This window comes from Otolemur garnettii, unplaced genomic scaffold (assembly GCF_000181295.1).
Source record: "Otolemur garnettii isolate 467f Iridium unplaced genomic scaffold, OtoGar3 scaffold00026, whole genome shotgun sequence".
Classification (NCBI taxonomy): Eukaryota; Metazoa; Chordata; class Mammalia; order Primates; family Galagidae; genus Otolemur; species Otolemur garnettii.
Window position 1 is genome coordinate 10,112,966 of NW_003852421.1, and position 27,383 is coordinate 10,140,348.

A 27,383-nucleotide genomic window follows, 5' to 3' on the forward strand; every position below is an offset into this window, starting at 1 on the left:
TAGGATTATGAACAAATGTTTGTGTTGTAAGTTAGAAAATACAAAAAAGTTGTGGACCATTTGTATGAATTCAAAATGCGGAAATGAAAACAGAATTAACCCCAAAGCATGTTAATCAAGTGATTCCTTTGCCATTCTTTGCATTTATTCTTCACAAATTCTAGTGATTGGCCAAAATGTCTCTTAACTTTCCACATAACCCTTAGATACTCTCCATTTTGTCCCATCTAGCTTGGCTTTCCTTGCCCCTGCAACCACAGATTTACCTGAATTTATGTAAGGTTTTCTGAAAAATTGCTCCTTCTCCCTGTCTGTGGCCACGTGTGCATTGCTCTGTGCTTGCCTTGCAGGTGGGCACTTCCTCTGTGGTGTACCCAGCCGCCATGTTTGCCCCCCAGGTGTCTGCCAGGGGTGTGCCAGTGGCCGAGTTTAACATGGAGACCACCCCCGCCACAAACAGATTCAGGTACAGGGACAGCCTGGTGGGAGATGGGAGGTGGAGGGCAGGTGTGGTTGTGGTCAGCTAAACAGAGTTCACCTGCTGCTCTAAGTAGAAACAAAAACACAGTGTTTGTTTTCTTGTTTGGTCTGTAGTTGCTTTTATGGAGGAACAAATATCATTAACTATAGACATAGCCGTATTGTTTTATATGGGCTTTGCCGTAGGACTTTGTTTCTTCACATTCTGAGAGCTCTTCTTTAGTTCTTTAGGCTTTTTCATTTGTAATTTTAAACTAGATTTAGCAATTGCCCAAAAGCTCAGCAAGTAAGCCTGGGAGAAGCCCACACAGACCTTCCTCACACACTATTATCCTGGTAAAGCCACCCAGGAAAGTTCCTCTTTTACCCACTTGCCAAGAATCTTGTCTTTGTGGCTGTGTTCTCATCCTGTTTCTCAAGTTTACATGGAAGGTACAGATCATGGCCGTGTGCATTTTTAGTCTCATTCCAGGTTCCATTCTTCCCCTTCTTCCCCTTTTTTTTTGTTCACTTTTAATTCTTACCAGTTTTCTTAATTACTTTCTAGAATAAGGTAGAATATAAATAAGTAATGGGTCAATATAAATAAATAAAACATAAGATTTCGCTGATATATATCTTGTCATTAATCAATGATTTTTAACGTTGGCTGTTTATTTTATTTTAATTTTTTTTATTTTTAGAGACAGGGTCTCTCTCTGTTACCCAGGTAGCCTTGAACTCCTGGGCTCGAGGGATCTTCCTGCCTCTGTCTCCCAGGTAGCTAGGACTATAGGAGCATGCTACCACACCTGACTAATTAAGAAAATAACTTTTTTAGAGATGGGATCTCACTGTGTTGTCCAGGCTGGTTTTAAACTCCTGGCTTCAGGTAGTCCTTCTACCCTGGCCTCCCATAGTGCTAGGATTACAATCATGAACTGCCATGCCCAGTCAAAGCTTTTTCAGATATGCTATCAGATGTACAAGTAACATGAGAAAAATGGGTAAATTGGACTTTATCAAAATTCAGAACTTTTGTACTTCAGTGGATACTGTTAAGTGAAAAGACAATCTATAGAGAATATTAAAATTCTAAAATGTTTGTAAGAGGCCAGGTGTGGTGGCTCATGCCTGTAATCCCAGCACTCTGGAAGGCTGAGGCGGGTGGATTGCCTGAACTGACAGATTAGAGACCAGCCTGAGCCAGAGTGAGATCTTGTCTCTAAAAATAGCCAGGGACTGTGGCCGATACCTGTAGTCCCAGGTACTCCAGAGGCTAAGGCAAGAGAATCTCTTGAGCCCAAGGGTTTGAGGTTGCTGTGAGCTGTGATGCCACAGCACTCTACCGAGGATGACTAAGTAAGATTCTGTCTCAGAAAAAAAAAAGAAAAAGATGTAAAATATTTGTAAGTCTAAGACTGACGAGGGATTTGTGTCTAGAATATATAAAGAATCTGAAAACTCAGGAGTAAAAAGGCAAATAATTCAATTTTAAAGTGTGCCAAAAGATTTGAAAAGACGTTTTTCAAATTCATATACATGGCCAATAAGCACATTGAAATGATGTTGAACATCATTAGACAATTAGGGAAATACAGATGAAAAAAACTGCAATGAGGTTTCACTTCACAACTACCAGGATGGCGGTAATTTTTAAAATAAAGGAAACAACAAGTGTTGGTAAAGAAATTGGAGCCTTTAGACATTGCTGACGAGAAGCACAGTGGTGCAGCTGCTTTGTAAAACATCTGGCATTTAAATATCGTGTTACCATATGACCCAGCAATTCCCCTCCTTGGTAGACAGCCGTCGAAATGAGAACTTAGTCTACACAAATATTTGTACGTGATTGTTCATAGCAGCATTATTCATGGAAGAAGTGGAGACAGTCCAAATGTCCATCATCTGGTGGATGGATAAACATAATTTGGTACATGTGTACAATGGACTGTGTTTTAGCTATAAGGGGAATGAAGTACGGATGTGTGGTACAGATGCATGCCAGCACATGGATGAAAACATGCTAAGTGAAAGAAGACAGTCATAAAAGACCACAGAACGCATGACTCCATTTATACAAAATATCCAGAATTAGACCAATTGGTAGCGAGAAGGTTGGTTGTTCCGGAAGAGTAGGGAGGAGTACAGAGTGAGTACTGTTGGGTACAGCTTTTCCTTTTGGGTTAATTAAAATGTTCTATACTTGATTGTGGTGATGGTTGTACAATTCTGTGAATATACCAAAAACCACTGAATTATACTTTTTAAATGGGTGGATTGTATGTGGATTATATCTCAATAAAGCTGTTACATAAAAAGGTAAATTTTCCTCTGACTAGTCCACTGGAAAGTGGGCATCTAGTTTGTATTTGAGCACATGTGACTAGTATCAGGACTACTTAACATCATCAGAAGTGCTACCAGAGCCGGGTAACCGAAGCCACATGTCTGCTTGAAAGACCATCTGAAAATGACAAGAGTGCGACAGGATAAACTTTGTGAAGTAGGATGAAGCTTCAGCCGAAGTTCCTCAGCTACACCTCGTCTTGTCTCAGCATCAGTGTCTCTGTTCAGACGAACAGGTTTGCTAGTTAGCAACTGTGAGCAATTTGCCAAGCTGCTCATGGACCAGAACTGAACTGATCACAAGCACCATCACGTGTGTTGGCTTCATTAGGAGCAGCTAAGGCTGCTCATACCAGTAAGTCAGAGGATTTTCCCAGGTGAGTATAACTGATCAGTGAAGCCAACAATGATTTTATCTCGGAGTCATCAAAGCTGACATTTAGAAGGGATTCCAGGGATCGTTATCTCATCCCACTCAATCTTTCAAAGGGGGAAGCCAACCCTAGAGTTGAACTCTACCCTAGGTCAGGGGTCAGCAAACTACTGCCTATGGGGTGAATTTGCCCACTACCTGTATTTGTAGAAAAGTCTTACTAGAACACAGCTGTGTCTGTGTATCGCCTATGGCTTTTCTGCACTACAGCAGCAGAGTTGAATAATTACAACAGTGACCAACTGGTTTGCTATGGATGGCCCTTTACAGAAGAAGTTTGCCAAACCTTGCGTTAGGTTAACGAGAAGCAAACCTTGCTTTAGGTTAATTCCAATTCCAAGAAAATTGGAATAATATCCCTCGCTACTTTTAACTTGATTTTCTTTATCACCTAAACAGTAGCTGGAGTGCTGCAGTATTTTAAAGTTGAATCTCACGAGACTCCTTGTTGAGATTCTGTCTTCCCAGTTCTAATCTAGAGACAAAGTCACAGAGTTCACTTCCCATGGGATTATAGGGGTGACCCAGATGTCGGGTGGGTCACCCCTATAAAAAGCGGGTGACCAGACGTCCCACTTTTGAACAAGTTGTCCCATGTCCTGAGGCGTTTTAAAAAAGTTCCGATTTTTTGAAAGAATGCACGAATGGGCGGGAGAACAGAAAGGGAATATATGGTTTTTGGTTTTCGGCTGCCATGTGGCTATTTCGCCAGAATATGAGTTTTATATTATTTTTGTTAATTCTATAATGGTAAACTGTAATAATAACAAATAATTGTTGAGAAGTGATTATCAAGAACTGCTTATCAAAGTTTGCCTTGTTGTCAGGCCCTGCCCTGCCCTGCCCGCGGCCATGTTGTCCCGCTTTACAAATGTTAAAATCTGGTCACTCTGTTATAGTGTCAAGGTGTCACTTAGTTCTAGTTTGGGTTTTGCCACTTTACCTTCCTGATGGTTGTCTTGGATGATTGCTGATCAACCGTGACTATTCAAGAAGAGCCTAGGCATTTTTGGATTTAAACATCAGTGTTTTGATTGTTACTCAATCCCAGGGGTCCTTGGCATGTAGGGTTTGTACATTTGCTGAGGCAAAAATGGAATTTGTACTCCCAGTGAGCTGGCGTGCAGGGCCTTCCCAGCACCCGCAGCGCTTGGTGCCCGACGGCCTCCATGGTGTGCTCTGTTCACCTTTGAATTTCTCTAAACTTCAGAATTTAATTGAAATCTATAAATACGAAGTACCTACTATGTACCAGACATTGTTCTAGGATATATATGTGAACTAAACAAAAATGTACCAAATGAAGATGACAGCATGTGAGATGGTGCCAAGACCATAGGAAGAAGCAGGTGGAGTTGGGGGGACAGGCGGGTTGCAGGACCCAAGTGGGTGGATGGAGCCAGCCTCATTAAGAGACCTGAGCAGAGACCTGAAGGAGGTGAAGGAGTCAGCTAAAGAATGCCCGGGACACAAGCTTTCCAGATACTGAGATGACACAGAGGAAGAGCCCCAAGGGAGAAGCACACGTGGGAGGGTGAAGAAGGGCAGGAGGGTCAGCATGGCTGAAGTGGAGGGAGAAGTGCCAGGTGAGGCGGTCAGGAAAGCCACGGAGCACCACGTTTGTGTGTGGGAAGAGAGGCCCCCAGAGAAAGCTGACTGCCTGTGGAGTTAAGGCTAAGGAATTCTTAGATAAGAGTGTTACACATGGCTGTAGTTACGTCATTACTCATCCAAAGTGTGAAGAGGTCACTTCTTTTAAGTCACACTTGGCCACATTTGATAAGGAAGTCACAGACCCTCCCTGGCTGGGCCAGCATGAGAAGGGGAGCAGAGGCCTCTCTGTCCATGCAGTTGGGGCCCGTACTTGATCTGTTAATCCAAAAAGTCATTGAAAGCAAGACTAATAAAAAAGGGCGCTAAGGCGCCAGCCACGTACACCTAAGGTGGCGGGTTCGAAACCCCAGCCCGGATCCGCCAAACAACAATGACAGCTGCAACCAAAAAATAGCCGGGCGTTGTGGCGGCCGCCTGTGGTCCCAGCTCCTTGGGAGGCGGAGGCAGGAGACTCGCTTGAGCCCAGGAGTTGGAGGTTGCTGTGAGCTGTAATGCCATGGCACTCTACCCAGGGGGACAGCTTGAGGCTCTGTCTCAAAAAAAAAAAAAAAAAAAAAAAGGGCACATACATGTCTTAAATGTTTTAATTTAAAGCATAAATTTGCCTTCATTTGCTGTTTTGGGGGGTAGAGGTAAAACCCTTTTTGTTTGATTAGGATCTGCTCATTGAAGCTCAGTTTTCTTGCATAAATCATACTGATAATTTTCCTAGTGTTCGCCAAATCCCCCTGAAAATAAGAATCACTCCAGCCCTTATAAAAGAGGCAACCAAGAAAACGAGATCCCAAGGCCCCAACCTAGAGCTCCTGAGTCAGAATTTCTAGGAGGGAAATGCCTGCTTATGTGTGTAGGGAATAAGTGATCCAGGTGACTTGACTCTTAATCAGGAAATGTGGGAAAACGCTGGATTACAACGTCTGGATATTTCTATCTTCTGTTCTTTTAAAGGGGGCAAGCATTTACAAAAAGAAACTTGTGCAGCAATCTTCCTCCAGTCTTTTACACTTGTACCTAATTTAACAGAATTATATTTAGTGACTCACCATGTCTTTTGAAAGCATTCAACTAATTTTCCTGGAAATAACTACGTTTTGCAGTTTATTACATAATTTTAAGTTAAATGAGATGATTACATTATCCTCCATAAGTGGCATGAATAGATTTGGAGTTAACACAGTAGTCTTGGTTATCCTACAGCTGGGAAGGGGGCAGCCCCCGTGTGCTAGAAAAGGTGTCTTCAGACATTGTTCAGTACACCATTCGTGTTTTAAAAGTTGACATCTAAAATTTTTATCAAAATATTTGAGTGAGTGTGGGACATGGTGGCTCACAAGTATAATCCTAACACTTTGAGAAGCCAAGGCAGGAGAACTGCTTGAGGCCAAGAATTGCAACCAGCCTGAGCAAGAGCAAGACCCTGTCTCTACAAAAAGTAGAACAATCAGCAAGGCTCAGTAGTGCATGCCTGGAGTCCCAGCTACTTGGGAGGCTGAGGCATGAGTTTGATGTTACAGTGAGCTGTAAAGATGCCACTATACTCTAGCTTGGGTGACTGAGCAAGACTCTTGTCACAAAAAAAAAAAAAAGAAAAGAATAAAAAATAGTTGAGAAAGAATCTAAACAATTAACTTAATTGTACCTTCATATTAATCTGAAATTTTAAAAAAGTCTTTCAAAAAAATAGGAAAAAAATGTGATTCCAGGTGCACTGGAAGGAAATACCATATCATGGTTTTAAGTGTATCTAGTCAAATCTGAATGTCATCTGATCATCTGAATGATACACAACATCATCCATTTAACAACATGATACAGGAGCCCTTCTGTAACAATTGGAACCCTAGGCTGAGCATTGTGGGTCACACCTGTAATCCTAGCACTCTGGGAGGCCAAGGCAGGTGGATCACTTGAGCTCAAGAGTCAGACCGAGACCAGCCTTAGCGAGAGAGAGACCCTGTCTCTACTAATAATAGAAAAACTAGCCAGGCACCTATAGTCCCAGCTATTCAGGAGGCTGAGGCAAAAGGATCCCTTGAGCCCAGGAGTTTGAGGTTGCTGGGAGCTATGATGCCACAGTACTTTAGCCGCAACAGAGTGATACTCGGTCTCAAAAACAAACTAAACAAACAAAAACCCTACAAAACCCACCAATTGGAACCTTCATGTATTTTTTCTCTTTGAACTTGTATTTACATTTTACTGCTATTACAGAAATTTATACTAAAGTAATATATTTTTTATTCTTGAAAATATTTTACTAACTACCCTATTATACTTCTGCAACAAAATATATGAATTGTTTCATTGTTTTCAATTTCATTAAAATTTTAAAAAATGTTCTTTCTAGATTGAGTTATCACTATAATAATCTATAGTACATAGTTGTTGACACATTCGCCCTCAGTAGAGTGCCGTAGGGTCACAGCCCACAGCAACCTCCAACACTTGGGCTTAAGCGATTCTCTTGCCTCGGCCTCCCAAATAGCTGGGACTACAGGCACCCACCACAATGCCCAGCTATTTGTTGTCGCAGTTGTCATTGTTATTTAGCTGGCCGAGGCCGAGTTTGAACCTGCCAGCCTCGGTATATGTGGCTGGTGCCGTAACCACTGTGCTACAGGCACCAAGCCAAGAAAGAAATGTGTTGATTAATAATTCCAAGAGTAAAATTTTATTTAAAAAACATGCCTTAATATATGAATAGGACATACACTTTATGAGTTCACCCACATATCTATGGTTGAGGGCTGTGTATTGTTAAAAGGAGACAATTCCTGTTGTTCCTCCTATAGTCACCACAAACAAACTGGCAAGATTGGGTTTTGTTTTTTTAAAAATATTTTTTTGAGGATGGCGCCTGTGGCTCTGAATAAGGCGCCAGCCCTGTATACTGAGGGTAGTAGGTCCAAACCTGGCCCCAGCCAAACCACAACAAAAAAAAAAATTTTTTTTTTTTGAGACAGGGTCTTGCTTGTTGCCCTGGCTTGGCCTCTGAAAGTGCTACAATTACAGGCATGAGCCACTGCACTGGGCCTGTGATCAGGTTAATTGACTCAAAGCAGTGAAGGCGACTGTACCCAGTGGAACTGTGAAGTGTGTCCCCAAAGAAAGATAGAGCTGTTACAGGGATTGGGGGAAGGATGGAATCTAAAGGCAATTTAAGTGTTGATAGACTCAGAACAATTCAGAGGGCTGTGTGCAAGGGAGTCAACCAACATCCAGTCTGGCTGGCAAAGTAAGCCAGGTCCTGTTTCCTTAGAAACAGCAAAGTTAAGATAAACGTGGAATGTCATGTCCAAAACCCCTTCACTTGAAGCTCTGCAGCTGGGTCGGAACTCCAGCCTGCTTCTTCGTGTCAATCCTTAGGCATGAGGGGATATTTCATTCTTCAACTGCTATTAATTTCAAACAGCAGAGTTTCTGATAGTTTATGATTTTAGAGAACAATGTCAATTCTTAGTTTTTGCTTTTTTATGTAAGTACTGAGAAATCTAGGCCACCTACACTCTAGGCATGGAAAGAATTTTGATATGGCATTGCCACTCAGATTTGGACTACCTTCCAAGTTACATACCAAAATACAGAGAATAATTTTGTATCATATTTAGTGATCTGTTCATTGACAATTCTGTCAGACCCTCTTTTAACTCTATTGAAAGCAAGAACGAAAGTGCCCAACTTGCAGGATGATGTGTTACCTAGCTTGTTTGTTTTCTCAGATCCACACCAAAATTCCAGACATCCCTTTATTTGGCACCTGATATGTATTCACACTTGGTGTAACATCTGGGATGGGTGAGAGGTCTGGCTTGGTTTTGTAAAGTGAGAGGAAAGTAAATGTGTAAAGAGGCATTTGAAAGTCACTTTCTAAGGAAAGCACATAGGTGGAAGGTGAGGATCTGGGCACTCCCTAAAACCACCCCCATGCCTGGTTATAACTCATGGGTGACCACTGTGCTGTAGGGGGGCTTTCTAGCAGCCAGTGCTGTGTATGCCATGGGTGGCAGAAGGACCGGAGATGACATTTGGTCAGGGCTGTCCAGTCAGTGGCATTCCCTTAAGAGAATGGAACATTCGAGGGCTAAACTAGTCACAATTTGTATTGTATCAATAAATTACCTTAAGGAAATGCCTTTTTCTATTTTGGTTCTCTCATTAATGATGCACTAGAAAAATCTTGCTTTTGTTTCTTATTTATTGTCCCCCCCCTTCCCCCATCCTATTTTTCTCTCTCTCTTTCTCTTTTTTTTTTTGGCCAGGGCCAGGTTTGAACCCAATACCTCCAGTATATGGGGCCGGAGCCCTATACCTTCAGCCACAGGCACTGCCCCTATCCTATTTCTCTTGAAGGAAACAAAAATCTTCCTTTTTTTTTCCTTTTTCTCCCACTTCTTTTCTCTTCCCCTTTTTTTTCTCATTTCTAACAAGAAGTCAGACACTAGTTAGTTATAAAGTCCAGTGGATGGTTTGAGAGGCTTGTTGACTCAGCTAAAATCCCTATGGTCTTAGGGTATGAGGTTTTTTTTCCTCTTGTACTCAGAACAATATGTGAATGCTGTTTTAATACAATGGATGTATTAAAATATATGAATTGTACAATGTATGTACCAGTTCAGACAGTTAAGCTTGTGAACATGCCACCATGCACTTATGTGGGCAGCACTGTACAAACAATTCTGTAAGGTTTTATAACCTTGGCATATCAGTGTTTCACAGCTGTGTTCATGTTGATGTGTGGCGGGCTCTTGCTGAGCGTTCATTATTGCTTTTGCATGTTTTTTGTGTGCTGTCACAAGACATCAGAGCTTGAATTAGAGCAATGAATAAACATTAAATTTCTTGTTAAACTTGGCAAGACTGGAAGTGAAATCAGGGACAAGTTAGTCTAAATTTATGGGGATAATGCCATGAAGAAAACGGCAGTACACAAATGGATTAATAGTTTTTCTGAGGGGAGAGAAAGCGTCACTGATGATGAGAGGACCGGGTGACTGGTAACAAGCAGTGCTGACAAAAACACTGCAAAAATTTGTTGGATTGTGGGTTAAGATTTTTTGCTGACTGTGAGAAGCATAGCAGAGCAAGTAAACATCGCTAGAGAAAGATCTTAACTGAAAATCTTGGCATGAGAAAAGTGTGTGCAAAAATGGTCCCAGAGGAGCTCACTGATGAACAGAAGCAAAGGAGAGTTGAACTTTGCCAAGATCTTTTGGTGAGGCAAGACGATGTTTTGGACCATGATGTTGCTGATGATGAAACATGGGTGTACCAATACAACCCTGAAAGAATGCATCAAAGTGCACAATAGAAGTCAGCCAATTCTCCATGACCAAAAAGTTCCATCAGACCAAATCAAGAATCAAAACAATGTTGCTAACCTTTTCTCATATCAGAGGGATTTTTCATTATGAATTTGCACCAACCGGACAGTTGACCAAGTGTACTATTTAGACCTACCAAAAAGGACGTGCATGTACTATTTGTACTTGTAAAAGATGAAAATGACCTGAACTTTTAACCAGTAACTCATGGCTCTTGCATCATGACAATGCCCCTGCTCACATGGCACCGTTTGTGAGGGAGTTTTAGCCAGTAAACAAATAACTGTATTAGAACACCCTCCCTACTCACCTGATCTGGCCCCCAGTGACTTTTTTTCTTTACCTGAAGATAAAGGAAATATTGAAAGGAAGACATTTTGATGATATTCAGGACATCCAGGGTAATCTATGGGTCACTGTGAAAGTTTTCAGACAGTCTATGTTATGGTCCATTATTTCACTTCCCAGAAACACGGCCGACAGTGACCTTTCTGGTTCACTCCCGCAAGTTTCAACTTGCTCAGCTTATCAGCGTTACTGGCAGGGCTTCATTTGTTTCTGTTCGTATGGATTTTACATTTCTTGATTTTTGTATATCTCAAAACTTTCATAATGACCACGTATGACAACAGCTCTAATGGCCATTCCAGAAAAAGTGTTCCAAAATTGCTTTGAAGGCTAGGCTAGGGACTGGCATCAATGCACAGCTTCCCAAGGGGAAAACTTTGACTGTAGTGATATTCAGCAGTGAGGTGGGTAGTACTTTTTCTAGGATACGTTTGTGAACTTAACTGTCACACCTCATCTATGCTTTGACTTAAAATTTCAATCATGAGTAAGGCAATACAATCACAAAATGCACTTTACAATCATGTCTCCTACCCATTGAAAGAAATTCCTATTTGCAGCACATACAAATTCTAGACAATTGCTTCTCAAAATTGCCTTAGTCACAGAGGCCAACCTGTGGCAAAGTGTTACATCTTGAGTTGTCAGAAACCAGATGAAAGAAGTGAGTACAAAAATTCAGAATACCCTGTTTATGAGAATTGCGATTTTACTTTGGATATAACTTAAGAAGTAGGTACTTGCTGAAGAAGTTTGTTCGGTTTGCTAACCTGAATCTCATAACTCCGCTATATCTGGTCCTTCTCTTTCAGGTTTCATTTCCAGGGACCCTGTGGTTCAACTCTTCCTGAAGCGCTTGCCCGTCATGAAAATGAAACTGTTTCTTAAGTCTCCTAGGAAAGAGAAAATACACTATGTCTAAGAACTAGACCACAAACAGGAGAAACTGTCTTGTGGGTAGTGAGTGAAATACTGGACTGTCTTAAAATACCCTCTGATTCCCTGGCAGGAATCCAAGCTGTTGGTAAATGGTGGGAAACTGAGAAGTAGCAAGAGCAAATGTATTTAAGAAGTTAGACGATTGTGGGGTATGGTGGCTCATGCCTATAATCCTAGCACTCTGGAAGGCCGAACCGGGTGGAGCTCAGGAGTTTGAGAACAGCCCAGGCTGAGGAAGACCCTGTCTCTACTAAAAGTAGAAAAAACTAGCTGAGCTTTGTGGAAGCGCCTGTCAGTCAGCCCAGCTACTCAGGAGGCTTGAGGCAAGAGGAACTCTTGAGCCCAAGAGTTTGAGGTTGCTGTGAGCCATAACACCACAGCATTCTACCCAGGGTGACAGAGTGAGGCTCTGTCTCAGAATTAAAAAAAAAAAAAAAGCAAACAAAAAAGTTAGAGAACTGTGAAGTGAATTCATGCTGTCTGATTGAACTGAAGCATAAGATACCTTTGATGTATTTGGTTGGTTATTGGGAGGGAACAAATTTTATAATTGTCTAAAAGATGTAATTTTCCTGATTCTATTTTTGCCAAAGATAGAAATAAAGGGGTAAAACCCTGGCATTCAGTTTTGATCTTTGAATACGTTTTAGTGGAATGTAAAGTCATTCTCTACCATAGGTAGTTTATCCTATAAAGATGTTACCCCAGGAGATGTCTTTGCGGGAGGCTTTTTCTTTGCAGCTGCATTTACCTGGTCTGCTTTTCCTCAGAGAATAGGAGATAGCTGACTGCGGGAATTCAGTGCAAGGGTGGAAGAGAAAAATACTGACAGACAAGGGAGAAAAGCAGAAGAATGACGTGTATGTGGATCTCAGGAATAACACAGCTCGGCTCGGCACCCATAGCTCAGTGAGTAGGGCACCAGCCACATAGACCAAGGCTGATGATTCCAGCCGGGTGGGCCTGCTAAACCACAATGACAACTACAACCGAAAAATAGCTGGGTGTTGTGGCGGGCACCTGTAGTCTCAGCTACTTGGGAGGCTGAGGCAAGAGAATTGCTTAAGCCCAAGAGTTTGAAGTTGCTATGAGCTGTGATGCCACAGCACTCTTAAGAGGGACATAGTGAGACTGTCTCTGTCTCAAAAAAATAATAATAATAACAGAGCTGGCTAAAATTTTGCTGTGGCCATCTTAGCAGTCAGGAGGAAAAGGAAGGTGATGGTTGACTGTTTCTCACTGTTATAAAGACAGAAGCATGCAGTCTCTGTGGGGTCTGCCAACCTCTCCCGGACACTGAATTCTGAGGTGAGTTTTTCCCAGGGGAAATGATGCCCTTACTACCTGGGAATAAGTGGTAAGAACTTAATTCTTTCCATAAGCCCCACCAGCTAATTCAGCACTTGGGGGCCCTTAGAATGCCTGCTACCCAGTAAGCATAAGGCAACTGCTTGGGAGGAGTGGACATTACTAACAGTGTATGTGGGTCAGGTGAGCCACGGGTGATTATGTACCTCTGCCACTTGCAAAGTTTAATAGTATTTAAAAGTATATTCTTTAATAGTATACTCTTGGCTTTTGTTAAAATAGGCAGCAAGACACTGTCATAGCATTCACAAGTCATAACTTTTAATAAATCCCAAATATCCTTCGTGTGGGGGAAAAGGGATGTCTGCAGCCTATAGGGAGTCTGGAGAACTAGCCAGGCACCCTGAGAGCCAGATTCAGACTTTATTCGGGTGGGCAAGAGATATATACCGAGGGCACTGCTAATAGCTGTAAGTAAGTTCTGTAATGCATACAATAGTTTTGTACACAAAATACTGTAGTACATACAATGCAGTTTTTGTACATACAGTACTATCACACACCTTTAATAGCTTTGTTGCTAATATGTTGCCAATTAACTCCATATATTTTTCTCCTATTAGCACCCTATCTCAGAGAGTCTGATTATATTTTGATTTGTAATTTCTTTTTTTTAATTTGTAATTTCTATCTGACCAAGGCCCAGAGGTTTCAGAACTGTTTTTTTTTTTTTATTTCTTACAGCATAACTATGTACATTAATGCAATCATGGGGTACAGTGTGCTGTTTTCATATACATTTTTAAATACTCTCATCAAACTGGTTAATATAACCTTCATGTCATTTTCTTAGTCATTGAGTTAAAACGTTCATACTCTGCTTTTAGAAAGATTCACTTGTACCCTTGTAAGATAAACCATGGAGGTGACCCCACCTATCACCCTCCCTCCCTATCTCAGAACTGTTCTTTGCAACTCCTCTCATACTAGACCTTTCGTTCCAGCAGCAATTTTTCTTGTGTTTTGTCATTTTTGTTCATGTTTCATTTTGTCTTTTTTTTTTTTTTTTGGAGCAGAGTCTCACTATGTTGCCCTTGGTAGAGTGCTGTTGTGTCACAGCTCACAGCAACCTCCAACTCTTGGGCCTAAGCGAGTCTCTTGCCTCAGCCTCCTGAATAGCTGGGACTACAGGTGCCTGTCACAATGCCTGGCTATTTTTCTGCTGCAGTTGTCATTATTGGCTCCAGCTGGGTTTGAACCTGCCACCCTTGGTATATGTGGCTGGCGCCATAACCACGGTGCTATGGGCACCGAGCCCACTTTGTCACTTTTAAATTGGAAATTGCTTCTAAATCAGAAAAGAATTGAAAATACAAAATACACGTGAGATAGAATTATTCAACTTAGCATTGATTAAACATTTGCTATATAATAGACATTAGAAATAAAATGGTTAGGAAGACCTGGATCTTACCCACAAGGAGTTCACAGAATGGATGGAAAACCCATCATGTAAATTACTATACAATGTGGCAACTACAGGAATAGAAATTTGTGGAAGCCTCAGAGAAGAGTACAATTAGAGATGGGCAGGGTGGGAAAGGGGTGGACATTGAAGGTGCTTGAAGTCAGGCTGAGTGGCAGTTTTTGAAGTGTAAATTCTACATGAGGCAGTGCCTGTCAGTAGAGGGACAATTCGTACAAGTGGGAAACAGCTTCATTTGTTCAAAGAATGATGAGTCATTCAGTATTGTATAACGGGGAAAGGAGGTAAACACGGCGAACACAAAGGGACTTGTATGTCAAGAAACAAAAACCAGTAGGACCTCCATAGCTGACCACCTCCCTCTCCTCATCCCCTCCTTGAGTTGACCTGATTTTCATAGGCTGGACATGCACCGCATGTATCTATCAGTACAGTAGGCCTCGTTCCTTCTGTTGACCAGTTGGTTCCATTCCCTTGGCTGGTCAACTTAACACAGGTTCTACTGCAAGAAGTGTGTATATCACAAAACTAATGAGCATTCAGAGGTAACGGTGAAGTCATTCTTGGAAGAAAAAAAAAAGGTCCATTCTTGGTCCATATGCCAAGGACCAGCCGCTGTTCCAGGTGGTGGGGTCGCGGCAGGAACCAGACACGGGCCCCACTTTGAGCTCCCACCCTGATGGGGAGCCAGATAATGAATATCAGAGTGGGGCCGGTGAGGAGCAGGGCTGCGGGCGGCCGGTGCTGAGGACTTTATTTAAGCCCGGGTCTGTGGATCTCGGCTGGGCCAGAGACAGCAGGAGCAATAACGTCCTTCCGCTGGAGCGCTTCTCCTCCCGTGAAAGCCCCCTCCTTGGGGAATGAGAGTATCGACAACTGTCCACGAATTGGACTGACCACGCGGCGACACAGCGACTGGGGCCCGCGTTTACCGGGTCTCTGGGAATCAGCGCGACCCGCGCCAGCCCAATCTTGCCATCCCAGCCGAGGAGAGTAGCACAGCGAATCTCCCCTGCCTGGAAAGTAAGCCCTTCTCCAGCAGCACCCGCAGGTGGATCGCTCAGGGGTGGCCTCCAGCTGGCGTCTCGGGAGCCGGGCGGGAGCATCTCACCGGCAGATCTCAGGCCACGCCCTTTCCTCTTTTGGTACCGGCGCCTCCGCCTGTAGAGGGGCCTCCAAACCTGAAGGGGGCGACGGAGCCCCCAGTCGCTCTCTGGTCACGTCACGCTCCGCTTGAGGCTGTTTCCGGGTCAGAAATCAAACGGTCCTGTGCTTCGTGGGCCATGGTGCAGCTGCGGCCGCGAGCGTCCCGCGCCCCGGCGTCGGCGGAGGCGATGGTGGACGAGAGTCAGCCGGCCTCGGAGGAAGAGGCGGAACATGGCTTGTTGCTCGGGCAGCCCAGCAGCGGCGCAGCCGCCGAGCCGCTGGAGGAAGATGAGGAAGGAGAAGACGACTTTGATGACGAGGCCCCGGAGGAGCTGACTTTCGCCAGCGCCCAGGCGGAGGCAAGAGAAGAGGAACGGCGAGTGCGGGAGACAGTGCGCAGGTTCGGTGCCGGCGCCCGGCGGGGAGAACTGCCCCTTCCTTTCCCGTCCCGCTTGTCCTTCCCCTCGCTGACCTGTCACCGCTTCTCCCAGGGATAAAACGCTGCTGAAGGAGAAGAGGAAGCGACGCGAGGAGCTGTTTATCGAACAAAAGGTTAGAGGGCAATAAGGTGTCTTAAACCCTCCCTGCTTGGGTAGAATTCCCGTGTTTGATGCGATTTGGGCTGCTAGGATATTGAAATGGGAAAAAGTTCACTAATGTTTCTTCTGACATTGAAAAGAAAGATGCTTATGCCCTTTACTGTCCATCAATTGAAAGCAGGACTTGGAAAAGTGAATTTGAAACCACAAGTGTTAGATGGAGACCTAACTCTGACACTTACCGGGCTATGACACCTTCCTTATCTGAAACTAGGTTGCTGTGAAGATGAGGTGATTTGTACAGAGTATGATTATTTTGCTGTGTTTCCTGGCACCTTTACCCACAGAGAAACTCCGGATACATTTGAATTTACAGTGACCTGAGGATTGGCATACTGCGGGCACCCTTTCCAATTTTCAATCTTCCAGAGAATGTAGATTCAGTTCTGAGATTTGTGGACCCAGTTTCCCCACCGCTTAGAGATAGCAGGAGTGGTATTCAGCGTAATTCATTTACTTGTCTAGATGTAGGGCTGTCCTTATAATGGGTATCTTTAGAAGCAACTCTGGACATAATCCTTATGTACATCATTTCTTATTTTTAAATGTCTTTATTTCAAAAAGAAAAGAAAACTCCTTCCAGACACTATTCTAGAGAAGTTAACTACAGCTTCACAGACCAGGTAAGTAATGGATCTTGAACTACATACTGGAACATTTGTTTGAATTCATATAATCGAAGAAGTTGTAGAGCCTAAATTAAAAAGGTACACAGTAAGGCCAGGTGCAGTGGCTCACACTTGGAATCCCACCACTCTGGGAGACCAAGGAGGGTGGATTGTCTAAGCTCAGGAGTTGGGAGACCAGCCCGAGCAAGAGTGAGACCTTGTCTCTAAAAAAGTGCTGTAGTCCCAGCTACTTGGGAGACTGAGGCAAGAGGGTCTTTTGAGCCCAAGAGCTTGAGGTTGCTGTGAGCTTTTATGCAGCAGGACTCTATGGGAGGGTGACAAAGTGAGACTCTTCTTTCAGTACACAGTGGTATTTTAATTTGGTGGGAAAGATGGAGGTAATATTAAACTTATTTTTATTTGTTTGCTATTTATTTTTGTTTATTCCCATAAGTGACTTGACTCTAGCCTCTAGTTTCTTGATTCCAGTGTGTTCGTTCAATAAATTCTGAGTGCCTGTCATTGTGATAGGGTTGATTGATGGTGGTGAATATGTGTTTTAAAGTTTATCTAGTGGGATAGCAGACATTTAGCCACAGGCTTCTGAAACTACCTTGTCTTTTGCTACCAGCCTGCCCTTCTTATTTCCCATTTTACTTAGCAGCTTTGGTGTTTTATGGTTTAAAGCCAAAAGCTGTCGTCTCATGGAATCGGGCGAACTATTCGTATTTTTTTTTCCTACCCCCTTTTTCTTCCTTCATGTTTTAACTTCAGGAGTTAATTTTACCCAGGCCAGTAGTCCCCAGATTTTTAGTAAAAGAACTTTACCAAAGAGTCATTCATTCAGATCTTGAATACATTAAACATACAAGCACATCTATTAGATTTGGTGGCAAATTTCCTTTCACCTCTCAGAATCAAGGGCATGCACATCTACCTTCTCATGCAGTTGCTGTTTCATCACTTCCTCCTGTGTGCCCTTTCTACTCTGCGTGTGTATTGTATTTTGTATTCTTATATTGCATTTTGTTTCCATTAGACCACAGACCTTTTGAAGCTGGTCCTCACGTCCTGTGTCTAAACTGTTGATTAACCCTTTATGATTCCTCCAAGCAAAATGAGTCAGGCCTATTATTTTCCCTGCATATTCTAAATATTGTATTATATAACTTGTTCTTAAGGCTTTCCCTTAATGGTAACTCTTACCACCCATGGTGTTCTGCTGCTTTGTAAGCCTTCTAATATGCCTTCAGATTTAAAATTACAAAGATACTCCAATCCTAGTAAAATTAGTTTGTTGATCGGGAGATAGTGGAAATGCATTGGGGAGTGACTTTTGCTTTCCAAAAATCCTGAAGATTGAAGATGATGATAATGAAAGAGGGGTATTTTATTTGTAAACCCAGATGAAATATTGTTAACAAGTTTTGAGTAACCTTTGATCTGCCATTCCAGTCAGTGATTTTGTTTTTTCTTCAGCATAAAGAAATCACCAGCAAAGTTAAAAGAAGGTATGAACTATTCTAACTTAAATAACTTCTCATGTAAATAAATCTCAGGGGCACTTGTAGAGCTTTTCAGTCAAATATGATTGGCTCTTAGAGAGCATGGGCCTAGGGAAGATTAGCTAGACCCTGTTCCTAGTATATATTACAAATAAAAACCATAACCAATGGGGTGTAGTGGATATCTGAAGTGAACTCAGTAAATGTTCCTGATGTATTTCTACATAAATGGTAATTAGAAAATGTAATTTAATTTTTTAGTTAATTTGCAAAAGAAAAATGAAGAGTGTGAAAAAGGAAGTGATTCCAAGAAAGTTAAAGTACAAAAAGTACAGTCTGTCAGGTAACGAGCCTTTTTTAACCCCCCTCATGTGGGATAGGGAAAATATTTTAATTAGTAGACTATTTGGATTGGAAAAATGAGTTTTGATAATGAAAAACTCACTTGAATAATCTTGTCATTTAAATAATCTGTCTTTACAGGTCCTGTGGGTTTTTTTATTTTATTTATCCCAGTGGATGTTATTTCAAGATACACTGTAGCCTGTTGTCAGCACCTATTAGCCATTAAAGCAGTGTGATTTGTTCTCTGTGACCTCTGAATGGTCTATGTCAGCCACCCTTAATGGTGGAGGGTATGCCAATGCAAAGATGGTTATTCCTAGAAATGTATTCATCATAGTGGTCAATCATCATTGGTCTTTCTTCTAAAGAAATCTAACATTTCCCTGAAAATGTGGCCTCATCTTTTCTTATGGGTCCACGTAAATCACAGAGAAAGCAGCTACTGTTATTGGAATTTGGCCCACATGGTTGATTATCTGCAACTGCATCCAGTTCAGCTTAGGGTCTGGTCCAGGTCCTTATTTGCAAATCGACAAATTTGTTTTAGCCTGAGAAACAGGTAAAAGCCAAGACCATGAGAGAAGTTCATTGTGATATGTTGAACTCATATGTGGCCCAATTTAGTGGGTGTAATTGATTTGGAAGTAATGATTGGCAACTGTGATGAATGCATTTCCAGGAATAGCTTTCAGTTTCCGTTTACTACATGTTATCAGGACAATTTCCTGTTAAATAATATGTTTTGACTTTTGGTTTTAGTATATTTTAGTACAAATGGCCAGGGACCTATTCTTCAGTTAAATGTTAAATACATCTGAGAGATAAATTGTTTAATTGATCCAAAATTAAAACTATTTGCTCTACTAAAATGTACGTTACCCTATTTATTGTAAAATAGCTCTGTAATTTAATCTATGCATATACAAAATTAGAAATTTCATTTATCACTATGACGAAAATGTCTTTTTTTTGAAAGTAAGCATGTATCATCCTCATTATTTGGCCTTTTGTATTGATAACCAGCCAGAATAAAAGCTACGTGGCTCTAAGGCTAAAAGACCAAGATCTGAGAGATTCAAGGCAGCAAGCAGCCCAAGCCTTCATACACAATTCTTTATATGGTCCAGGAACCAACCGAACTACTGGTAATTTTCTTACCAACTATTTTTCTCACTTTTTACTGTGAATAAAACAGAAATGATAAATAATCTTCTCTTCTAGTTAATAAGTTCATGTCTCTTGCCAACAAGAGGTTACCAGTGAAAAAGGCTGCAGCCCAATTTTTGAATAATGCTTGGGGTAAGATCCAACTTTATTGTCTTGTTTCTGATAGTTATGTTATTTTGAAGGAGGTAGTTCATAATTTTTTCCCTTATGATGGCTTATAAATATTTTTATTATATTTTATAGTTGCTTTTGAAAATAGGTCAATGTGTAACGTATAATAGGCCTCATTTTAGTATTTATATAGAGAATCCTGAAAAACATTTTGAATTATATTTCTTGGGCATTGTGTATCTGTTATCTTACTGTACAAAACTTCCTATTCTAGGAACCCAGAAAAAACAAAATGCCAAGAAGTTTAAAAGACGATGGGTGATCCGAAAGATGAAAACTCCTAGGAAGTAAACTGAAGCTAAATGAAAAATCTGTTTTGTATGTATGAAATTTAAAGATATTTAAAGGACCAACTTCTCTGGAAAAAAAAAATCTAATAAATAAATCAGTCATAAATCACTTTGAAAGGTCATTATAAAAACTACAAATCTACTTAGAAGTACTTGGCCACATTTTATATGGATTATAGTCAGTCATGCCTTATAGGGTCCTGGAATATTAAAAGGAATTGGGTTTCCTTTCTCTTTACACGTTTAACTGAATGCAAGCAGTACCCCCACCAGCAATAGCAAGTCCCTTGCCCAGGTGGGCATGTGGCAGGAATGGCAGGAAGGTAGAAGAACGGACATCAGAAAAAGACTTCTCAATGGCTGTGCTCTTGATGTTTTTGTGCAACTTTCGCAGAATGTTGCTTTGTAATAATCCTCAGGGAATGAAAGAAAGTAACTGTGAAAGAATGCAGAATCTAAGTGTAGATTTAAGTATCTGTTCTTTTTACATAAGATTGAGTACACAAAATATAACTGACAAATGCCTTTGCCCACCAGAAGGATCAGGATAGTCTGAACAGCTTTTTAAATTTTACTTGGCTGGGTACAATGGCTCATGCCTATAATCTAGCACTTTGGGAGGCCAAGGCAGGAGGACTGCTGGAGAGGCCAGGAGTTCAAGACCAACCTGGGCAGCATAGTAAGCCTTCTACAAAAAGATTTTTTTTTAAATTAGCCAGGTGTGGTGGTACACATTTGTAGCCCTAGCTCCTGGAGAAGCTGAGGTGGGAGGATCACTTGAACCTAAGAGTTTGAGCTTATTGTGACCTATGATGATACCACTGCACTCTAGCCTGGGTAATAGAGCCAAGACTCTGTCACAAAGTAAATAAGTTGTGCTTTTAACCAGTTTTGAGTTTTGCTTGACTGGCAAGTTTCATGTGCCATATTGTGTCTGAAAATAAAAAATTAAATTTCCTTTTGTCTTGCTATACCCCCTACAATGTCGGGTTTGACTCCAGGCCAGGGAAGTCAGTAAACTTAGCCATTAATTGTAACTGTTCTAATTTCATATAATTGTAAGAAGTACACAAATACCTAATATATTAAATTCAATTGACACTCTAGTATCTGTAGAAGTAAATTTTTAATAGCTGGTTAATTATATCACTACATTTTTATTGCAATATAGTACTCATTTAAGCACTTAAAAATGGAAGGTGTACAAAGATTAAATTAAGACACGGTAAATTGACTAAATATTTGGTTTTTATATAAATAAAGGTCATAACCACACTGTTGACAGGTAATACTGTTATAGTACAACAGTTAAACTTGTGAGTCTACAACAGAAGTCATCTGTAGTTAAACAGGAAACAAAGTTGAAAAAGACCATGTTAAAACAAAACTACTGGGACTTAACAGGTCGGGATTGTAAGTAGCAACAAACATATTCACTCAGCTCCTGAGTATTTCAAGTTTTACAGTACACATTAAAAATGATTTCTTCCATCAACACTATAAATTCAAACTGTCGGATGTTTATGCATTTTGCAAGTTACACTGATTGAATGCTTATATGGGAGTGGGGGTCGGAACATCTCCCAATTTGAAGTTTACATTACCCACATGCTAACACAAACACAACTTGTTCCATTTCCTTCCCCTCTCTCCCCCCCCACAAAGGCGGCAGGATTTTTTGGTTTCTTTTAGGTAATTGTTTTAAAGGATTTGTGATGATCAATTTGAACGTCTGAAATTCAGTAATATTTAACTCTTAGACAACTAAGAGGTTAAAGATGGAAAATAATTTCTCCTAACACTAAGTTAGAAAATCATCTGCATCATGCTGTAAACTAGGAAGCAATGTAAAGCGACAAAAACCTGTCCCCAGTACATAATTAAAAAAATCTAAATTTCAAATCAGCAGAGCTGGTCTACTTCCATGTTGACTATATGCCACAATATAAGTGTGAGCTCTTGAAATGCATAGCTAATGTAGGTAGTCTTCCACTGTAGCAAATGCACAGGATCCAATTCCTGATCGAGCCATCAGTCCTAGACATTGTGTGGCCTGTCCCATTGCTAGGGCCAGTGGAGGTTGCTTTGGCAGATTGTGGGTTTCTGAGGAAAAATAATTAAAAAATAGAAAGAGTAATTAGCAGTCAAGATATTTTAAAAAACATCTCAATCAGGAAAATAATTATGTTACTCAGAAAATTGCCAATGCCTATACCACTCTTAACTACCTACTAGCAATGGTAGTCTGTCAGTAAATGCTACTGTGACAAGGTAGTGTGGGTATTAGGCATTCACTCAACTCTAAGAAAACTCTTGCAGAATTAGACTTTAAAAACAGCAGATATTTGGGCAGTGCCTGTGGCTCAGTGAGTAGGTTGCTGGCCCCATATACCAAGGGTAATAGGTTCAAACCAGGCCCGGGCCAAACTGCAACAAAAAAATAGCTGGGCATTCTGATGGGCACCTACAGTCCCAGCTACTCAGGAGGCTGAGGCAAGAGAATCGCTTAAGCCCAGGAGTTTGGAGGTTTCTGTGAGCTGTGACACCACAGCACTCTACTGAGGGCAATAAAGGTAGACGGTCTCTTTAAAAAAAAAAAAATATGAGTAAAAAATATCAGATATTCAAAAAGCTATTTAATAACTATGATGGGGGAAATATGTAACTTGTGATCTGATATTTGGAGTAGAGAATAAGAAATATTTAGTATTTCTCTACTACTTAACCAAAGTCATTGACATTACTAAAAAAGGCACTGGGTTTTCATTACAAGTTTCCACTGGTGGATTCTCCCACTTCCATGGACAGAACGCAGCTGAGGCTGCATAGGTGTCTCCAAGGGATAGTGTGAATGACATCTGGATTGGTCAGGATATAAGAATCCTGGCCTTCATGCCCCCATCTTCCTAAAAAAGCTTGAAACGTGACTAAAAAAGCCACAAAATCTAACAAGGCCAGATAGCACAGCAGACTTCTAAACTAGACCAGTCTCATTTTACCTGGGAATTAAAAGTCTTAAATGATAAATGACTTATGTAAATTACCTTTGACCACTCAATGCTATCAAGTTTACAGAGAAATGCACAGGACGTGCAGTTACAGAATTCATATACAGGGAGTTGTTTGTTCAGTGCATGAACACTGTCATCACACTTTGCAGCAAGTTGCTCATAGAAACAGAACCACTGAGGGAACAACAAATTAAGTTTCTCACTTCTTCCTCTTCCCTGGCTAAGCTTCACCTAAGCGCAGGAGTCCTCAAACTTTTTAAACAGGGGGCTAGTTCACTGTCCCTCAGATGGTTGGTAGGGCTGGACTATGGGCCCTGGGACGAGTCAGCTGCTAAACAGCTTACCCTGCGAGCTGGATAAATGTCCTAGGTTTGAGGATGCTGGGTCTAGCAGCTGCTTTTGTCTTCCCTCACCTCTTTTTATTGGGTAAGAGCATATAGTTTGAGTTGGCTAACTCAAATGCAAATATAATTTGACTACAAAAGGGTAGAGAGGCTCACAAGTCACCTAAGCTCTTTGTTCCTGCATCATAGCATAGTGGGAGCTATGACAAGAGCCTCGGGCTACCCTGAGCCCACTGAAATGCTTCAAGCAAAAAGGAGGGGAACATGGTAGCAGGGGGCACCAGTTGGGAATCCTGACCACTAAGCCACGTTCAGATATTCAAGCTCCTCCATCCACTCCCTCAATTCATTGTCATTATACCTGCTCCTCAAAACTCCATTTTGACCAACTCAAGTTTACCCTGTTCCCTTCTAGCCTCTCTTGTGGACCAATTATTAGACTATGTCTTCATTAACATTTCCAGATTCCCTTTATAGTAGCCAAATCAACTATGTAGAATGGTTATGTACCACCATAAACTTACACTTTTGTTTCTCTGCTGGGCTCTCAATGTCGCGAGTTAGCCCCTTTACTCATCCTCTGTTCAATTGTATTTCAATCCCTTCATTGGCTCTAATTCAAATTCTCACCACTTTTTGCTACTTTCACAATACTCAGCCCTTGATAATTATTTACGTAGAAAAACAAGAGGCCGTTGGGCTTGATTCCTCAATTGCCATCTTCCACCCACGCTCACATCCTTCTCCTCAGTATCTGAGGAAGAGATACAGTCTACCTAACTTGAGAATGCAGGAGAATGCCACTCTCTATCTCCAGGATAGAAATGAGTGGCAGAAAACACCTTTCACTACAAAGCTACAGGGGTGTCTTCAGTAGAGTACTTTTAATTTAGACACAGGACCACCAAAATACCTCATTCTAAAAAAGAACTAGATATTCACAACTACAAGAAATGCTTGCATACATGAGCATAAAACCCCAAACATCCCAACATATATCCCCAATCTACTGTTTCTATTATTCCATTTGAATCTGTGTAATCTGGAATTGAGATAAAGGAGGAAAGTTTCTGTATTTTAAAGTAATTTTACATTTTAAAAATGTAGAAAATATTCTTATAATTTTACCAAAATAGACAAGCCAGCACAAATACCCTCTGTCAGATGTTCAGAGAAGGTCAGTAAATTGTGCTCTTTGGCTTTACTTACCTAATATTGCACTGTTAAGAGCTGAGCACACAGGTTCTCTCTGAATTGGGTCAAGCTGATTTCCAACTGGGCTATTCCAAGGATCTGAATATGCTAGTAAACTGAATGCATCCTGTTGAAAACATATCAATTTAGCTTTAATTCCAACAGTTCAACTACTAGGCTCATAATGGTTCCAAGCTGAAAGACAAGTAAAATATGGCTTTAAAGTACTAGACTATTATAACCTTTAAACCCATTTACCCCATGCCTGTGACGTATTTTTGAACAATGAAATCATGTAATGAATTTGTTTTCATTTTTCTTGTAATTAGCCATTCTCATTCATCTCCAATCTCAACAACACAAACTAAACAGAAGAAAATAAAACCAATCCAAAGGAATGGGCTAATACTAGTTAAGGTAGAGAGGAAGATAAAACATTCAGACACTTTACAATTTATTATCACTGATATGAATTTGGCAGTGAGCATAAGGCCTGCCTGCATTTCTGTCATTTAATAGATGTGGTAATGGGACCCATCTCACTGGATGACATCTTCTCTAACTCCATTAGGAAATTATGAAACTAAACTGGCTCCGCTTTAGGGCCTCTTTTATACATTTACTATTTCTAACCAGTCTCCTCAAGCCACCCCCTCTTTACATTTTAAAATAACTGACACAGTCTTAAAGAACTATTCTATGTTTCCGTCTTCTTTCTAAGGGAGGTGCATACTACGGTGGTCTCAGACTCTGGCTTCTAGTCCAAGCTCTCCCACTAACTAGCTATGTAACTTTTGGCAGGTAACAATTTCTGTAAGTGGCTGTTTCATTTTGCAAAATGGGGATTATTAAGAGGTCTTTTTTCAGAGTTGTGTAAGGACTAAATGAAATTAGCAATATTAGTTTACTCTACCTTTCCAATAAATGAAGTCTTATTATGCCAAATGTCAATACTCTAAATCAAGAGTAATATTATATATACATATAAATAATAAATAGATATAGGATACCCTTAACAATTCAGAAAGCAGATACAGAGAGGTGCTAAGAAACCATAATCTGTGAATTCAGGAATATGACGCTTTCAAAATGCTGACTCCTGAAATTCCTGAAGAGCACCATTTCCTAGGTTCAGTTGCTCAAGCAATCAGATTCCATTCCCATTGTCCAGCATTCCTCTAGTCATCTTACTAATGTTATAAAAGCAGAGATAAGGGAAAAGCTTCCTGGTCAACTGTACTCTTGCCTTTTATCATCCACATGGGCTTCTATATTGTGGATTTAGAAAATAACCCACGGAAAACAACTAAAGTCAATCTGAAGCTGCAAGACAGGACAAACAAGTGCCTGCCTCTAAGTGAATGTACGTGGCCTCTGCATTGTCTTATACTGTTGAAGATTTCACTTGGGTTACTCTGCTGCCTCAGTTATGATAAAAGTTCTTTGAAGACAAAAAATTATTTATCATGATTTTGAGTTCTCTGAGACTATTCACAGGTGGCTGGGTGCAAGAAAGACAATTCATTCGCCTGTGGATAGAAAGACCTGCCTTTTCTGGTGTCTCAAAATGTTTTATGCATCCCACAAAGCTACCTGGTTTTACTTCCTGTCCCCAATCCAAATTTATCATGGAAACAATATGATATCCTGTTATCCTGTAAAGCTAACTCTAATCAATCAGATTATTTCTAAAGACTGAGCTTTGCTCAAGACTTAATTCATCCCACAACCATCTAATGAGGCACCATCTCCATAGCATAGACAAATCAAAAAAGATATACTGACGAATCTGTCCAAGGACTAATTGGTACATAAAAACTTTAAGTACAAACCTATCTTCATGGGTCTACACTGTGACACACAACAAAACAGTGAAATGTTGCAGTTCCAAAACCCAAAGTAAGACTATATCCTCTCAAATTTAAAACAAAAACTCAGAGCAAATAATAATTTACTGTTCATGAATCCCAACCGTGTGATGCCAAGCACTGTCATGCATCATCTCATTTAATCCCTAGAATAACCTGAGGTTGACAATAACATGCCCATCTTACAGAAAAACTAGAGAGGCTAAGATCACACTGCTAATTTTCTTTCTTTTAATTTCTGATCTAAATATCAAGAGAAAAAAGTCTAAATTTCTGTTTCATATTTTATTTTTAGTACAATTCAATCAATGTTTACTGAACACTGAGGACACTGACAGTGATGACCTGGACCAATCACTGCTTCAAGGAACTCAGTGTCTTATCCATATAATGTATGTCATTTATGTAAATGAAATAACAACATATACTGTATGTTATTTATGTAAATGAAATAACATACAGTAAATTACTAATGACTTAAAAGAAACAGGTTCAAGGTACATGCAAACTGAGGCTTGAGAGAAAGGACAAATTTGGGTAAGTTGTTAGATCCCAAAATGTCCCAAAAAACATCACAAACTGAAATTTTTCTAGTAAGGAAACTGGGTTTCAAATAAAGAGCAATATAGATTAGACTTGATTAACAAGGATCACACTATGAAACATGGCTTGGAAAGAGAGTGAAGCTGTAAGCAAGAAAACCAATACAGCCTTAAAAAATTGGTTTACATCATCAAGCACCCAACAGTAAACATCTAGAACTTAATCCTTTTTATATAAAGGAAAATGGGCTCAGCGCCTATAGCTCAACCGGCTAAGGCGCCAGCCACGTACACCTAAGGTGGTGGGTTCGAATCCCCAGCCCATACCCGCCAAAC

At 40.8% G+C, this 27,383-nt stretch overlaps 3 protein-coding genes across 4 annotated transcripts in view; 2 read left to right on the top strand and 1 right to left on the bottom strand.

Annotated features, from left to right (window-relative positions):
• The window catches only part of SIRT5 (sirtuin 5), a 21,963-nt gene extending 10,510 nt beyond the window's left edge, over positions 1 to 11,453 (top strand). Inside the window, 2 exon segments of the mRNA XM_003803931.3 lie at positions 207 to 466; positions 11,337 to 11,453. Coding sequence (XP_003803979.1) covers positions 207 to 466; positions 11,337 to 11,412 — 336 coding nt within the window. The 3' untranslated portion in view covers positions 11,413 to 11,453.
• Positions 11,454 to 15,501: 4,048 nt separating this feature from the next.
• On the top strand, positions 15,502 to 20,197 carry NOL7 (nucleolar protein 7). Its single transcript, XM_003788314.3, has 8 exons — positions 15,502 to 15,803; positions 15,895 to 15,955; positions 16,567 to 16,625; positions 18,090 to 18,121; positions 18,377 to 18,458; positions 19,484 to 19,605; positions 19,682 to 19,759; positions 20,013 to 20,197. Exons 1-8 carry the CDS (start codon positions 15,541 to 15,543, stop codon positions 20,087 to 20,089), a joined length of 774 nt encoding a protein of 257 aa, XP_003788362.1. The 5' UTR covers positions 15,502 to 15,540; the 3' UTR covers positions 20,090 to 20,197.
• A 1,000-nt stretch (positions 20,198 to 21,197) lies between these two features.
• The window catches only part of RANBP9 (RAN binding protein 9), a 92,266-nt gene continuing 86,080 nt past the window's right edge, over positions 21,198 to 27,383 (bottom strand). For both annotated transcript variants that reach the window (XM_023512274.1, XM_023512275.1), the window contains exons 13-14: positions 24,653 to 24,764; positions 21,198 to 22,191 (exon numbers count right to left, since the gene is read on the bottom strand). In XM_023512274.1, coding sequence (XP_023368042.1) covers positions 22,061 to 22,191; positions 24,653 to 24,764 — 243 coding nt within the window. In that variant the 3' untranslated portion in view covers positions 21,198 to 22,060. The remainder of the gene's footprint in view (positions 22,192 to 24,652; positions 24,765 to 27,383) is intronic.